Source organism: Rhineura floridana, chromosome 16, assembly GCF_030035675.1.
Source record: "Rhineura floridana isolate rRhiFlo1 chromosome 16, rRhiFlo1.hap2, whole genome shotgun sequence".
NCBI classification, from domain to species: Eukaryota; Metazoa; Chordata; class Lepidosauria; order Squamata; family Rhineuridae; genus Rhineura; species Rhineura floridana.
The window spans coordinates 30,252,256-30,269,167 of record NC_084495.1 but is presented as its reverse complement, the minus strand read 5'-3'; the positions used below and the strand labels follow the sequence as shown (position 1 = coordinate 30,269,167).

Here is a 16,912-nt window from a genome sequence, read left to right as displayed (position 1 = left end):
GTGACAGTCCTAACACCCAATTAGTAATATTTACATTTATTGCTCTTCCCACTTTTGCCTCTGGCCCCACCCGCCGTTTGCATGTGGTCCCTGGAAGATTGCCCAGAAGGGAATGTGCCACACAAGAGCAATTTGGTCTCCCCCATAAGCCACCGTATTTTGAGGTATTCAAGTGACTGGGGTATTCAACGTGTGAGGAAAACACTGGCTAGCTCTTCTAAAAATGTAGAAGCAAAGCACAAAAACCAATATAAATTTATCAACATACCTCCACCAGGATTTACGATAGGTGTTCCACCACCTTGCCCAGCATTATGGTCACCCAAGGCATCAGATAAGTCTAAATCCATTGGGTCTTTGGCTATAAAATAATACATTGATTACCTATCAGATGAATCTATTGCTCTAAAGCATAAATCATCATTAATAATTTGAACTGGGGAGGTTTATGCACACAGAAAAAACTGGCAGGAATACTGTAAGACAGTCTTCATGCTTACGAGATGTCTATGCTAGCATGCTCCCACCTGAAGCCAAAGCAGGAACAAGGAGAGCAGAACGAATTATTGCTCTTTTGACGTGGCTCAGGACAACCTTGCTCCTGGATAGTCTCTACCACACTGACCAAACTTTATGCAAAACTGATGGGCGTGAGGATGTCAGAGCTGCAGCTTTTGTGGATTTGTAATAGCACAAGCCTCGGAGCACTACATAAATTGGCTTGCTAGTGAAGATAATGTTTTCTGGAAGGAGTGAAAGAAATTCCTTGGCACATTTCTGGTATTAGTCCTGGATGTCTCGTGCACTCTGTAGAGGTGAGCATTTACCTGGGGTCTTCTTGGGTGGCGCCTTGGTCGTTTTGGGCTGCTTAGTGGTGGTGGTGGTATGCATCACATTCCAGCGGCTGTCGTCTGAAGACAGGAGAACACAATGGAAGGTTACCCTGGAGCCACAAAAGTCCAGAGGGCAGGGAACAGAAACACTGCAAGAGGTATTACCAGCTGCGCTAACTTGCAGTCCATTTCTAGGCCCAATTTTAAGTGCTGGTCTTAACCTGGACAAAATGGAAATGGACTGCCTTTAAGTCAATCCCAACTTATGGCTACCCTATGAATAGGGATTTCATGGTAAGCGGTATTCAGAGGGGGTTTACCATTGCCTCCCTCTGAGGCTAGTCCTCCCCAGCTGGCCAGGGTGTGCTCAGCTTGCCACAGCTGCACAAGCCAGCCCCTTCCTTGTCCGCAACTGCCAGCTGGGGGGCAACTGGACTCCTTGGGACTATGCAGCTTGTCCACAGCTACACAGGTGGCAGGGCACGTAACCCCTGAGCCACTCGCTGTGGGGTGATCTTTAGCTGGCCCTTGACACCCAGGAGACACGAGCTGGGATTTGAACTCACAGACTCTGGACTCCCAAGCCAGGCTCTCCTCCCTATGGTGCTATACCAGCTGTAGGGTCTTAACCTACAAGGCCCTAAATGGCTTAGCACCAGGTTACGCCTAACCCCTTCTCTTTCTGCTTATGCCTACCTGAGCCTTAAGGCCTTCTTCGGAAGCCCCGCCCTGGCTGTCCCTTCCAAGTGAAGTGAGGTAGGTGGCTATCAAGAACAGGGCGTTTTCAGTAGCGTCACTTCGGCTAAGGAACTGTTCAGACTCCCTCCGCACCCCAAACACATGGACAGAGGAGGCGGAGCTAACAGGGCACCATAACAGGAGTGGAGCCAGCAGGCACAACCCAGTTCTCACTCTTACATGATGTTACTGGAAACACTCAAACAGGACTATTACAAATCAATAGTGCAAGAAGCTTATTGTGTACACATGAGCTGGGTCATGGTGTAGACATACCCCTTCAAAGAAGGCAAAGCAAACAAGAATGGGGAGATGAGAGAGATTGCTGTTCCAAATGGAAGGGGAGGCAAGTGGAGAAACTGAAATAGACCAAGAGCAGGAACTGCTGCATCACACAGTTCTTGATCCTACAAATTCCTGCACTGATCAGGGGGTTGGACTCCGTGGATATATAGGCCCCTTCCAACTCTATGATCCTATGAACGGTTGACAGTGGGCAGCTCTGATGATTGGGGAATTTTGGGTGCCCTTGATATAAAACGGGTGGGGAACCTGTGGCCCAGCAGACATTGCTGGACTACAGCTCCCATCATCCCAAACCATTAGCTATGTTGGCTGGGGCTCATGGGAGTTGCACCCAACAACATGTGGAGGTTCCCCATGCTGGTATAAAACTAGCAGAGTAAGGATGGACTTGCCTGGTTTCCTTGGATAAGGGCCAGTGGTCGCCTTTGCTGATTTTGTTGTTATCTCTGGCGTGGTGTCAAAATAGTCAGACAAAGCCAAGTCACCTATGCAGACACACACACACACAAACAAACCACAGTTTATTTGGTTTTTCCGCACAGTGTATCTTCTTTCCTCCAAGGAAACAACAACCCTATGAAGTATGTCAGGTTGGCATAACGAAAGAGCAGCTCCCTAAGGCAGCCCAGAGAGATTTGCGGATAAGCAGGGACGACACTCCACTAAAACACAGACACTCCTGTCGCTGGTACGCCTGCTGTGATGTCTTCATCACAGTGAATCTCCCACTCAAATACACTTGCCAGGTAATTTTCTTTTAACAGCCTGGCCATTTTATTTATTTTTAATTGAGTTTTTGGTACTTGGTGCCAGATTTCGTGGGGCACAAAATGTAGAATTCCAGGCTAGATGCCAGAAATATATTATTTTTATTGTAAAGCCAGATTTTTATTTTATTTTATTTTATTAGAAAACAGACTATGTAGCCCCAGAGTAAACATACATTAGGCTCACAGGATCTAACATTGGGGTGTGTGTGTTTTAATAGTAGCTGGAAACTGGAGGAGAAGAGAGTGCTCTTGCATTCAGGTCTTGCTTGCGGGCTTTCCAGAATAGGCATCTGATTGGCCACTGTGAGAACAGAATACTGGACAAGATGGGCCACTGGCCTGATCCAGCAGGACTTTTCTTATGTTCTTAACCCCAAGGTGCACCAACTGGACCCAGGTGCCAAATAATGGCCAGTGGAGGGGGGGGGAGAGAAGAGCCAGATACAAAACATAATGTAAGAAGAGCCCAGATGTATCATTCCAAAGGCCCATCTATTCCAGCATTCTGTTCTAACAGCGGCCAACCAGATGGTGGAAGCCCACAAGCAGGTGAAATTATGCTTGAAACAAACCCTTCTCAGCTGATAGAAGCCTTATCACGGTGTTCAGAGCGATTTCGGGAGGAGGGTAAGCCATGATGGCTATGTTCCACCTCCACTGTCACAGGCACCATGCCCCCAACTCCCAAGTTGCTAGGAATCACAAGTGGCAAGAGCGCTGTTGCACTCAGGTCCTGCTTGCAGGCTTCTTGTGGACATCTGGGTGGCCGGTGTGAGAAGCGAGTGCTGGCCTAGATGAGCTCTAGCAGGGCTCCTATTAGGCACTTACCATTAACCCACCCCTGGTGTGGCCCACACTCTAAGGAGCCAGTTTGTTGAGCAAAGACCCACCGCAGCACATCATGCACGTGAGATATTAGGGGCTGGGGGCTGCCATGGGTGTGCTTCCTCCATTGTCACCTCCCTCCACAGGTTCTCTTGAGCTGAGAGGGGTGGGGTGGGCACGGGTGGGGCAGTGTGTCGATTCTGGTGGTAGCTGTGGCCTTGGGACTCATTTCCCCATTCCTTTCCCTGAGTTCCTTCTTCAACCCACTCCTACAAACCAGCCACAGCCTCCTCTCGCTGCATTAGCCAGCATGAGCCGCCAACGCTGTCGCCCACTGGAAGAGCATCTGCTTTGCATGCAGAAGGCCCTGTCATCTCCAGGTAGGGATGAGAGAGACTCCTGGCCCGACATCCAGGAGAGCTGCTGCCAGTCAGTGGGGGCAATACTGAGCTAGTTGGACCAATGGTCTTGCTCTGTATCAGGTAGCTTCCTATGTCCCACCAAGGCACAGAAAGCTTTTGCAATTAGTTCTGGACTCGCCAGTCTGTCAGGCTCCTCCGTTCCTAATCAGAAGTTGCCCATCCTACCCTGGACCACTTACTCGTCCCTACAGGAAACAGCCATTTTTCTGGCTTTGGTTGTTTCCAGATAACCTGTTCATTGAGCATTCATCTTAATTTGCTTGCCCAAAGAGTGCAGGGAGGTTAGACGATGTGACCTATTTATTGAGCATTCATTTTGATTTGTTTACAGGGCTGTTAGACGATGTTGCATCGAGCAAATGTTATCCCACACTTCCCATTGCTTTCCCCCCGTCACTTTCCTGATTGCAGGAAGCACAACTGATTTGGGGGGGGCAGGTTTGTTGCACAAGAGCTCCAAATAAAGTTTAATCGTGCATCCTGAATTTGCTGGTGTGAATAAATACCACCTGCAAAATGGGGCAATCTGGAAGCACCCTTAATTTGCAGATCTCTCAATAATTTGTTTCTGAGCAATGGTAGAATACAGAAGATCCGTTGCTTTGCTTTAAAGAAGAGATTTCAAAATAGGAACACAGGAAGTTGCCTTGTCAGGGTTTCAGGCAGGAGTCTCTCAGCCTTATCTAGAGATGGCCTTCTGCATGCAAAGCACTGAGCTATGGCCCCTTTCTGTCTCACCTGTTCCACTAGATGGCTTTTTAGGTGGCTTCTGAGTAGCTATAGTAAAACAAAGAAAGGGAAGGAAATATTAATTTGATGAAGCATTAAAACAAGTCCATTGGCTCATAAGCTGCAGTCAGACAGTCTTGCGGTCCCACTGAGTTACTCAAGAGTAAGCGTGCACAGCACTGCAGCCTTAAACTACGTTTTGCGGAACACTCGGGACTGGGAAACAAACTTTTGTGATTGCATGCAACAACAGGGGAAGGTGGAAGATGGGACACCAAGAACAAAAGGCTAGAATCCAGACATTTTCATTTTTTTAAAACGTAACGTTTCCAGTAGCCATTATGATGTCTAAGACAGGCTTGAGAGTCCTTCGTGCCATGTTTGTGAGGACTCAAGAGGCACTGTTTGATGAAAGACAATGCTGTGCACTTGGCCAGAACTATCAAGTCAATTCTTGAAGCCACAATCACAGTATTAATTAAATTTGTTTTAACATGGAATATGCCACTGTCAAGTCGTAGTGTGGTGTTCAGGGCTCGTCTAGCTTTGACACACAGGATCCATGCTGTTTTTCAAGTTGTCAATAATTGTGGGAGGCGCCTCCATCCGTGAAAACGCAAATATGTCATACAATTCAATTTGCACACACTATGCTCTCCCTGCCTGTCCCCCCGCCAAACAAGGGCAACTTACGTCGTTTTGTCGGAAGGCCATCAGGCAGTGCATCTTCTAAACTGAAGTCACGATCGTCAGCATATCCTAGAAACAAAGAATAAAAATGGGTTTCACGTCTTATTCATTTATTGATTGGTTACATTTATATCCCATTTTTCCTTCAAAATGATCTCAAATTGACAGATACATAGTTCTCTCCCTCCCAATGTTATCCTCACAACAACCCTGTGAGGTAGGTTAGGCTGAGAGACAGCAACTGGCCCAAGATCATCCAGTGAACTACCTAGCTGACTATGGATTTAACCTCCTGGTCTCCCAGATCTCAGTCCAACACTCTAACCACTAAACCACCAGCGGCTAATCAACCAAACAGGGGATGCAAAGAAACCACTGACAACAGATGACAGCAGGATGCATTCCCCCCACATTGCTTCAGCTTGTGACATGTTTCCGAAACTGACCCTTCCTTTGGGCTGGGGCACTTCCTCAGAATCTCTCCCTGTCAAATTGCACAGCAAGTCAGCATTTAGGGTCCCTATTTGTTTCTCTAAACAGATGCGGTCTATAAATACACACTTTGCTCATGTTTGTCAAGGCAGAGCCTACTGATTCATCTCCCAACATGCCACTCATCTTTAGACGCTCTCCTGATTATTATATGTTTGGAGGAAAAGCACTGTAAAAATATTGGCACAGCATTTGACAAAACGGGGGAGGGGGGAAATACCACCCACCCAATACTGCATCTTTCAGCAAAGCGCATTCTGAGACAAAGGATAATAATTTTATATTTGTACTAAAAATCCTGAAAGGGAGGGAAACTGCCATAGAGACAACTTCACAAAATCCAGTTCCTTGCAATAGAAAGCCCTCCTTCAAGAAACGGAATAGACATATGCGAAGTATATTTGATGTAAAAAGCACTCTGCATCTTTCCCAAACCAGGGCTGGGCAGATCAACTGGTAGATCTCTGGATGATTTGCAGCAGATAAACAAGGATTTCTGACTCTCAGTTGTTTAATAATAGCAACATTTCCCGACACACACACCTTAGATCCCCCAAACTAGGCTGCTTAAATGAAGAGAGCTCTGAGGAACTAAAGGCCCCTCTAGACTGTTGTTTTTATTGCGGGTATGTTCTGCAACATCTCCTGAACACAATAATAGCACATTAGTGGTGGATTTATTCTGCGTTATTAGTTGTTCTGGGATGCTTTCCCAAAGCTGCCATATTATTATTGCTGTCCAGAGGGTCTTTTGTTTCTTGCAAACACATTTTTTGAGCAACCAAAAAGACGACTGTACACATGGACATCACCAAATGGTCAATACAGGAATCAAATTAATTATATAATTGGTAGCAGAAGATGGAGAAGTTCCATACTTTTTGCGAAAACAAGACCAGGAGCAGACTGTGGTACAGGTCATGAACTGGTCATATCAAAAATCAGAGTAAAGCTAAAGAACAACAACAAAGCATAATGCCAAAATACAATTTAAATAGCATCCCAGAAGAATATAAAGATTAAATAAGGAACAGATTTCAGGCTTTAAACTCCGTTGATAGAGAACCAGAACAACTATGGATTGCAGTCAGAGACATCAGGGAAGAATGCAAAAAGACAATGCCTCTAGTTAAAAAGAGATAAAGACCTCAACAGATGACTGACAAAACTCTTAAAATGGTTAAAGAGAGAAGGAAAGCAAAAGGAGATAGAAACACGGTCAGAACCCTAAATGCAATAATGCAGCGACTAGTAGGTAGAGACAAAGAGAACTATTATTTATTTATTTATTTATTTGTTTTATTAGATTTATATACCGCCCGACTAGCAATAGCTCTCTGGGCGGTGAACATAAAATAGCATAAAAATACAATGAATAACAAAATAATACTAAAATACAATCATCAATCCAATACAATAAACATTTTAAAAAGTAAATCAGTGTAACTTAAAATGCTTCAGAGAATAGGAAGGTTTTGACCTGGCGCCGGAAGGAGAGCAGAGTCGGCGCCAGGCGTACTTCCTCGGGGAGACTGTTCCATAGTTCAGGGGCCACCACTGAGAAGGCCCTAGATCTTGTCATCACCCTCCGGGCCTCCCTGTGAGTTGGAACCCGGAGGAGGGCCTTCGTAGCAGAACGTAGTGCACGGGCCGGTTCATATCGGAAGAGGCGTTCCGCAAGGTATCGTGGTCCCACACCGTATAAGGCTTTATAGGTTAATACCAACACTTTGAATCTAGCCCGGAAACATATTGGCAACCAGTGCAAGCTGGCCAGAACAGGTGTTATATGCTCGGACCGCTTGGTCCTTGTCAGCAATCTGGCCGCCGCATTTTGCACTAGTTGTAGCTTCCGAACTGTCTTCAAAGGTAGCCCTACGTAAAGCGCATTACAGTAATCCAAACGTGAGGTTACCAGAGCATGTACCACTGATGTAAGGTCCTCTTTACTCAAATAGGGACGTAGCTGGGCTACCAACCGAAGCTGGTAAAACGCATTCCTAACCACCGAGGCTACTTGAGCCTCAAGTGAGAGGGAAGAGTCTAAAAAGACTCCCAGACTACGAACCCGGTCCTTTAGGGGGAGTGTAACCCCGTCCAGGACAGGGTATATATCCACCATCCGATCAGAGAACCCATCCACCAACAGCATCTCAGTCTTGTCTGGATTGAGCTTCAGTTTGTTAACTCTCATCCAGTCCATTGTCGCGGCCAGGCAACGGTTCAGCAAATCGACAGCCTCACCTGAAGAAGATGAAAAGGAGAAGTAGAGCTGCGTGTCATCAGCATACTGATGACAACGCACTCCAAAACTCCTGATGACCTCTCCCAACGGCTTCATGTAGATATTAAAAAGCAGGGGGGACAAAACTGACCCCTGCGGGACCCCATATTGGAGAGCCCGCGGTGTCGAGCAATGTTCCCCAAGCACTACCTTCTGGAGACGACCCGCCAAGTAGGAGCGGAACCACTGCCAAGCAGTACCTCCAACTCCCAACTCCGCGAGCCTCTCCAGAAGGATACCATGGTCGATGGTATCAAAAGCCGCTGAGAGATCAAGGAGAATCAACAGAGTTACACTCCCTCTGTCTCTTTCCCGACATAGGTCATCGTACAGGGAGACCAAGGCTGTCTCAGTGCCAAAATCGGGCCTAAAACCCGATTGAAATGGATCTAGATAATCAGTTTCATCCAATAGCGCCTGGAGCTGGCCAGCAACCACCCGTTCCAAGACCTTGCCCAGGAATGGAACATTCGCCACTGGCCTGTAGCTGTTAAAATTGTCTGGGTCCAAGGAAGGCTTTTTCAGGAGTGGTCTCACCACTGCCTCTTTCAGACAGCCTGGGACCACTCCCTCTCGTAAAGAGGCATTTATCACTTCCTTGGCCCAGCTACCTGTTCCATTCCTGCTAGTTTTTATCAGCCAGGAGGGGCAAGGATCCAGTACCGAAGTGGTTGCACGTACCTGTCCAAGCACCTTGTCCACGTCCTTGAGTTGAACCAACTGAAGCTCATCCAACAAAACAGGACAAGACTGTGCTCCGGACATCTCACTAGGATCTACTGCTATAACTTGAGAGTCTAGGTCCTGGCGGATACATGAGATCTTATTCTGGAAGTGATCGGCAAACTGATTACAGCGGGCCTCCGATGATTCCACCGTATCTGGAGGGTTTGTATAGAAATAGGACAACAAAAAAGCTAGAACAAGAGTCCTATTCCAAAAGATTAGAGAAATTAAACGGAAATTCAAACCAAGCGTAGAGATGTTGAATAATCAACAGGGGAACACACTGACTGACAGAGATGAAATAAAAGGAAGATGGAAGCAATACACTGAAGAACTCTATAAAAGAGATGCAAGGATGATAGGTTCATTCATGGAGGAACCATAGGATGAAGAACTAGAAATTTTAGAATGTGAGGTGAAAGCTGCTCTTAAAATACTTGGAACAAATCACCAGGAACAGATGGCATACCAATAGAATTGCTACAAGTTCCTGAGACTGAATCTATCCAAATTTTGGCAAAAACTTGTCAACAAATATGGAAAACTAAACAATGGCCCACAGACTGGAAGCGTTCGATCTGTATCCCAATTCCAAAGAAAAGGGATCCCAGAGAATGCAGTAATTATCAAATTATTGCCTTAATATCCCATGCAAGTAAAGTAACGCTCAAGATTTTGCCCTATAGGGAGCGAGAAATGCCAATGTCCAAGCTGGAATTAGAAAAGGAAGAGGTACCAGAGATCATATCACCAACATATGTTGGATAATGGAAAGGACCAAGGAACTTCAGAAGAAAATCACCCTGGGCTTTATAGATTACAGCAAAGCCTTTGACTGTGTAGATCATGAAAAACTATGGAATGCTTTAAAAGAAATGGGGGTACCCCAGCATCTGATTGTCCTGATGCACAACCTATACTCTGGACAAGAGGCTACTGTAAGGACAGAATATGGAGAAACCGATTGGTTCCCCATCGGAAAGGGTGTGAGACGGGTGTATTTTATTACCTTATTTGTTTAATCTATACGCAGAACATATCATACAGAAAGCAGGATTTGACCACGATGAAGGAAGTGTGAAAACTGGAGGGAGAAATATCAAGAATTTAAGATATGCAGATGATACCATACTACTAGCAGAAACCAGTAATGATTTGAAACAAATGCTGTTGAAAGTTAAAGAGGCAAGCACAAAAACAGGACTACAGCTGAACATCAAGAAGATGAAAGTAATGACAACAGAAGGTTTATGTAATTCTAAAGTTGACAATGAGGACACTGAATTTGTCAAGGATTATCATTATCTTGGCACAGTCATTAACCAAAATGGAGACAATAGTCAAAGAAATTAGAGGGCTAGGACTGGGGAGGGCAGCTATGAGAGAACTAGAAAAGGTCCTCAAATGCAAAGATATACCACTGAACACTAAAGTTAGGATCATTCTGACCATGGTATTCCCAATCTCTATGTATGGATGTGAAAGCTGGACAGTGAAAAAAGAAGATAAGAGAAAAAACAACTCATTTGGAATGCAGTGTTGAAGGAGAGCTTTACAGATACCACGGACAGCGACAAAAACCAATAATTGTGTGTTAGAACAAATTAAACCAGAACTATCATTAGAAGCTAAAATTATGAAAGTGAGGTTATGATACTTTGGACACATCATGAGAAGACATGATTCCCTCGAAAAGACAATAATGCTGGGGAAAACAGAAGGGAGTAGAAAAAGAGGAAGACCAAACAAGAGATGGATTGATTCCATGGCATAAAGGAAGCCACAGACCTGAACTTACAAGATCTGAACAGGGTGGTTTCCAACAGATGCTCTTGGAGGTTGCTGATTCATAGGGTTGCCATATGTCATAATCGACTTGAAGGCACATAACAACAACCACAGGGGCTACAGCACAACAAAAGAAAGACTCCGTCCCACTTCACACACACACACACACACACACACACAAATATGGGTGGTATGAGAAGTTGCAGAATTTCAGCAGGAAGTTACAGGATATGCACTGACTGGAAATGAAGCAGTGCAACTACCCAAAAACTTAGGCAGGCGCAAACAGTATTGAAAGCAGTCCCATCATGAACACAAATCAACATGAGTACGCAATGAAATGGATGTCTGGAGGGGTCCCTCATATGGATTTTTGTGTGAAAGGAATGTGATCTGAGTTCTGATTTTGGAAACAAACCCCTGGGCTGACATACACTCAGAGATACCCTGTCCTTTAATTCTATGTCTACTCCCCCCTCCCCTTCTAAGGCCCCATCGGTACTAAGTGGTGAAGTGGTTAGAAGAGAATATTGGACTAGGACCTGGGAGACCAGGGTTCAAAACCCCACTCAGCCATGAAGCTGGGTGACCTTGGACTAGTCGCTGCCTCTCAACCTAACCTACTTCACAGGGTTGCTGTGGGGATTGAATGAGGAAAGAGAATCATGTGTGCCACCTTGGGCTCCTTGGAGAAAAGGTGGGATATAAATGTAATCAATAATAAAATAAATAAACATTTAAAGCAGTATCATATCACTTTAAACAGCTTCTTGGGCCCAAAGAATCCTGGGAAGTGCATTTTGTTAAGGGTGCTGAGCGTTGTTAGGCGATCCCTGTTCTCCTCACACAGCTACAATCTCCAGTGTGGTTTAACAATCAATCCTTCTTCCCAGGGAACTGGAGGACTTGTAGCTCTGTGAAGGGAAGGGGGCTCTCCCAGCAACTCTTAGACCCCTTCACAAACTACACTTCCCAGGATTCCAGTGTTAACAGTGGAATAACAGTGGAATAACGGATGTATGGCACAGATGGGGCCTAAGTCGCTATTTCGCCCTGGACTGGTGGGCCTCAGGGTTCTAGAGAAAAACAAAGAAGAGGCCACACATACAGTAGGGCCCCACTCATATGGCGGGTTACATTCCAGACCAAAGCGAAACCCGCCCAAAAGCAGAACTCCGTCAATAAAATGGCGCCCGAAAAACGCCATAAAAGCGGAACAAGCGCCGCATGAGTGGGGCCTTACTCTAACTGAAAGCCACCATATTAGCTGAACGCTGAAAAGCGGGGCCCTGCTGTTTTAAGTCTGCCTGCTCTGTCTAAACCGCCCCCCCCCGTACTCAGGGCCATCCCAAGCCATTCCAAGATGGCCGCTCTCCTATGTACAAAAACCAACCAGAGAGGCAGTTGAATCATATTTTGGCCATGGCAACAAGACAGCGTCCTCCACTGCACCCGAAGGCAGCAGGTGAGCTTAGGAGGCCCGCGGGGCAGGCCATGTAGCACACACCGCCGTGACCCCTTCTTGCTCCTCAGCACATGCTGTTGAAGAGACTTTCCTCATTCTGCCTCATAGCAGGGCCAGCCCTGCCATTGCTCACCCTAAACTAGGACAGGGGAACTCTTTTCAGCCTGAGGGCCTGATTACTTTGTGAGCAACCTGGGGCAGGGGGCACGTGCCAGTGGTGGCTGGGGCCACAGGCAAGAGTGAGCAGGGCAAGGAATGTACATTTTACTTTTGCAGAATAGGCTAGTTTCTGCACACATCCACACACCCTTCTCTAGCCTCCCTCCAGGTAGCAAAAATGGAAATGGACTGCCTTCAAGTGGATCCCGACTTATGGCGATGCTATGAAGAGGGATTTCACTGTAAGCGGTATTCAGAGGGGGTTTACCATTGCCTCCCTCTGAGGCTAGTCCTCCCCAGCTGGCTAGGGTGTGCTCAGCTTGCCACAGCTGCACAAGCCAGCCACTTTCTTGTCCGCAACTGCCAGCTGGGGGGCAACTGGGCTCCTTGGGACTCTGCAGCTTGCCCACGGCTGCACAGGTGGCAGGGCATGTAACCCCTGAGCCACTCGCTGTGGGGGTGATCTTTAGCTGATCCTTGATGCCCAGGAGACACAAGCGGGGATTTGAACTCAAAGACTCTGGACTCCCAGCCAGGATCTCCTCCCCACTGTGCTATACCAGCAAAGAGGGACACATTCCAGCCAGTCAAAAAGCACTCAGGGAAGGTGCAGAGCAGGGCCAGTGAGGGGTGTGGCCAGGGGAGGAGGCGTGGCCTCAGGCAAGTGCCATGGGCCAGGTTTCCCACCCCTGCATCGCTTGTTGTTCCAACAGGGACCATTCAGCTTTGATCCTTCATTTGGGAGTCTTTTATTGGTAGTCGTATTATTTGACTCCCATGTTAGCGACTGTTGACTTAAGATCCACTCTTGATGCATTTGTCTTGATAAATTCAGAATTTTACATCTCTGAGCACGTGGAGTAATTAATATCCTCTGAGCCTGCTAAGTAATGCCAGCACTGAGAGAAGAACGTTCAAACAGCTTTCCTCTGATTCCAAACTGCTAAATGGATTTAGCTGCTGCCACCTGAGCTCTGGCATCTTTCATGAATAAATTTAAGGCTCGAGTGACAAGGCCAGCAACAATGGGGAAAGGCACCGGGGCTGGCAGGAAGCAAGTGTCAACATTTCAATGCAGGTGGGGGGCAGGAGAGCTGGGGAGGGAGGGGCAAAGATGCCCCCAAATGCTGGTCATGAGGAATCACAGTCTGTTCAGCAACAAATGTGGTCTTCTTCCGCTTGGAAAACAAGCATACATACGAGGAGCAACTTGAAAACAATTTACAGCACCATTCCTATACAGTAGGGCCCCACATTACAGCGATTCACTTTACAGCGCTTTGCTAATGCGGCGGTCTCAATTAGACGCAATTAGACAAAATTCCCACTCATACGGCGCTTGTTCCGCTTTCATGGCGGTTTTTGGGCGTCGCGCATCGTTCTATTCAATGAGTTCCGCTTTTCAGCGGTTTTCGCTTTTCGGCAGAGGTCCGGAACATAACCCGCTCTATGAGTGGGGCCCTACTGTACATCAGCAGTGGGGAATCTCCAGTCCATGGGCCTCATCAGGACCGCCATCCCCTGACCCTGGTTTGGCCCACCAGGGTGTTTGGGCCAAGCCACGCCTACCTGCCCCACACTTGATATCATATACGACGACAGGAGTGAGGCAAGTAAAGACCCAGCTGGGTCCCAGTGCTCAGCTGATCATTGGGGTTTCCGTGCACATTGCTTGTTGGGGTTTGCAGAGCACTATGCAAAAGCAGGTTACCTGATACCATTATAACACCAGGTGATTGACAGGTGCGGTGGGGTGCAGCTGATTTCCTGACACCAGCATTGCTGCAGCTCACCTGGACCCACCAGTGCATCTGCACAGCCCCAACTTTGCTACACAGTCCCGCTCTTGCCCAGTCCTGTCCAGGAAAGTTGCTGCCACTACAGTCGAGAGGGTGGCTCCGTTGCTCTGCCCCGCCACAGCAGAACAAGCCAGCTGCAGAAATAGAACCCCTGCTGGATGCAAGGTGTCCTGCAATTCACAGCCCATGAGAAAATCCTGCTCTATAAACTACATTAAAAAGCTTCCAAGAGATTTGGAGCCCATGTTTGGAACTCTTTGCCGAGGAATACCTGCAACCAGCAGGAGGCACAATGCAGGGCTGGAAATTTCTCCAACTTAACGGTTGTTAATCTGGGGCCCCAACAAAGCATTGACACTCGTTTATCCTAACCTTTATCTAGAGATGTGAAGGCTCAGGACAAAAATGAAAAAATTGGAGGGGGCAGGTTTTTTCATTTTTTTCTGGAAAAAATGGAAAATTTCAAGAAAAACTTAGTTTTTTTCCTCCAATTTATTTTTCTGTTTTTTTCCCCAGGCCTTCACATCTCTGCCTTTATCCAAGCTTGTGAGCCTGAATACCGTGAACATCAAAAATGAAAAGGGGGCCATGTGGGCAGAGGAAGGGAAGGGATCTCGGAGGAGAATGAGGGACTGCACTATTTTATGGCAGTAATGTGAAAAACCTTATAAACTATAGATTAAAAAAAAACAACTCCTGCCGTCGAGAATGCAAAATGAACACACACACACATATATACACACACCATTGTACCACTTTCTAATCCTAGGATCAATAAAATATTTAAACCTTGCTGAAGGGAAGGGCCTCAGCAACAGCAGTGAGTTTGCATTTGTATTCCAGAAAGGTTTTCCCCATTCCTTCTCCATCACACAAGCCCCCTTTTTCCTTTCCTGTCTCTCCATGATTAAATAAATGTTAAGGACGCTGATTCATTATACTCCAAGGTGATGCAATTAACAGGTTGGCTTTTAGCACAGGATAATGCAGCTGCTGTAACGAGCTACTGGGAGAGGGAACTTGAGTGTTGTGTCCAAGGGCTTCAGGGGAAAACTTCAGGGCTTCAGATTCATTTTACAGTTCGGGATGCGTTTTTAAAGGGACGTTCTTATTTATTTATTTGAGGAATTTATATTATTTCCCTTGATCCAAAAAGGAAAAGAAAGAGCTCCCAGGACTTTTTACATGAAGAAAATTCAATAAAAACATAACATACAATAGACCTGGGGTGGGGAACCATTGTCAGAGCAAGGGCTGCACTCCCTTCTGGTAAACCTCCCAATGGCCACATGCCAGTGCTGGGTGGGGCTAGATGCAAAAGTGGGTGGAGCAACCAATGCAAATTTTACCTTGTACAGTAGGCTAGTTTCTACACACCAGTAGTGCATGGTGGCTCCGTGTCAGTGGGGCAATGGGATCTACTCCAGGTTTTAGTCTGAATTTTCAAAACACTGTCCAACGTGCTGAACTCTATTCCCAAAATAGAGTTAGACAGCCTTAGACAGCTCCTAAGTACAACTAGCTCAGAATTCTCTACTCCAGCAGTAGCTTACCAGGTTCTTGGGCAAAGGTTTTTCACATCCTCTGCCCTCTGATCCTTTTAACCTAAGATACCAGGGACTGGAACTAGGACCTCCAACATGCAAACCCTGTGCTGCCCCTCCCTTCAACCTCTGCTTTCCAGGCACAGGCTGCCACTATCACTGTAGTGGTGAAGCATCCCCACTCCCTCTGCTGCCACAGCTATACTAGGCAGAACAGCAGCAATTCTTGGGAGGGTGAGTGGGCTGGGGAAGCAAATTAAGCAGAGGTTTCCTGGAAGTTGGCTGTGATTAATAATACATTGCGTGCTAATTGACGCTAACGTCTCTGTCTTGCCCATGGAGGTTAAGGGAGACATGCAAAGCCTTTATGGATCGATAATGGGCTCTCTGTCAATATGACATTCACTGCTATGAGAACACCATGGTGCAAAATAGAAAAGGCACCACTCTTGGGTTTGCCATCAGTCAAGATTTTTTTTAAAAAAAAGGCATCTCACAACTGGATACTTGGCAGACAGAAAAACTGATAAAAAAAACTTTCTCTATGCTACTTTGGACTGTAAGAATGCATTGTTCTCTTAAATAGTGCATAAATAGGGAATTACTGCAGTGAAAGGATTTTCTTCTGTCGACACAAAACATTCGCAAATGGTGACTTTGTTGCTATGCTCACGATTCAGGTGGAACTAACCACTTGCCTAGTCACCTGTGGTGAGTGAGAACTACCCCAGGCAATCAAGCAGGAAAGCTTCACAAAAATGTATCTCTTTTCAAACTAGTCACTTTCTGTTGCGATGTTCAGCATGTGTGTGCCGTTGGTTAGGTAGCCAAAATGACACCAGCCATGCACAAGAGGGAGCTCTTGGCAGGCCTGTGTGACCTCAAGGCTTGCAGGTATACACAAAACCCTAAGGGGGGGGCAACTCTGAACAAAAAAAAGCCCAATAAAGATTGAACATACTGTGCAGCCATGGAACTGTTCAGTAAGGCACAGTGAATGGAAAATCAGGATTGAAGTTGAATGGAGTATCCTAGAAGAGGCTGGCTAGCTAGGATAGTGAACAGGAGCATGTTACACTGCAACATTTTGTTGCAGGTCCCACTTATAATTGCCAGTGTGGTATAGTGATTAGAGCATTGGACTAGGACCTGGGAGACCAAAGTTCAAATCCCCACTGAGCCATGAAGGTTGCTGGGTGACTTTGGGCCAGTCACAGTCTCTCAGCCTAACCTACCTCACAGGGTTGTTGTGATGCTAAAATGGAGAGGGAAGAGAACCATGCACACCACCTTGAGTTCCTTGGAGAAAAGGTGGGACATAAATGTAATAATAAAATAATAA

The 16,912-nt window shown here is 46.3% G+C and overlaps 1 protein-coding gene across 3 annotated transcripts in view; it reads right to left on the bottom strand.

Annotated features, from left to right (window-relative positions):
• Positions 1-16,912, bottom strand: part of CD99L2 (CD99 molecule like 2) — a 94,417-nt gene that overhangs the window by 37,391 nt on the left and 40,114 nt on the right. For 2 of the 3 annotated variants that reach the window (XM_061598941.1, XM_061598942.1), the window contains exons 2-6: positions 5,317-5,382; positions 4,633-4,671; positions 2,270-2,362; positions 828-911; positions 269-361 (exon numbers count right to left, since the gene is read on the bottom strand). In XM_061598941.1, the coding sequence (XP_061454925.1) occupies positions 269-361; positions 828-911; positions 2,270-2,362; positions 4,633-4,671; positions 5,317-5,382 (375 nt within the window). The remainder of the gene's footprint in view (positions 1-268; positions 362-827; positions 912-2,269; positions 2,363-4,632; positions 4,672-5,316; positions 5,383-16,912) is intronic. The other variant, XM_061598944.1, reaches the window with a different exon arrangement.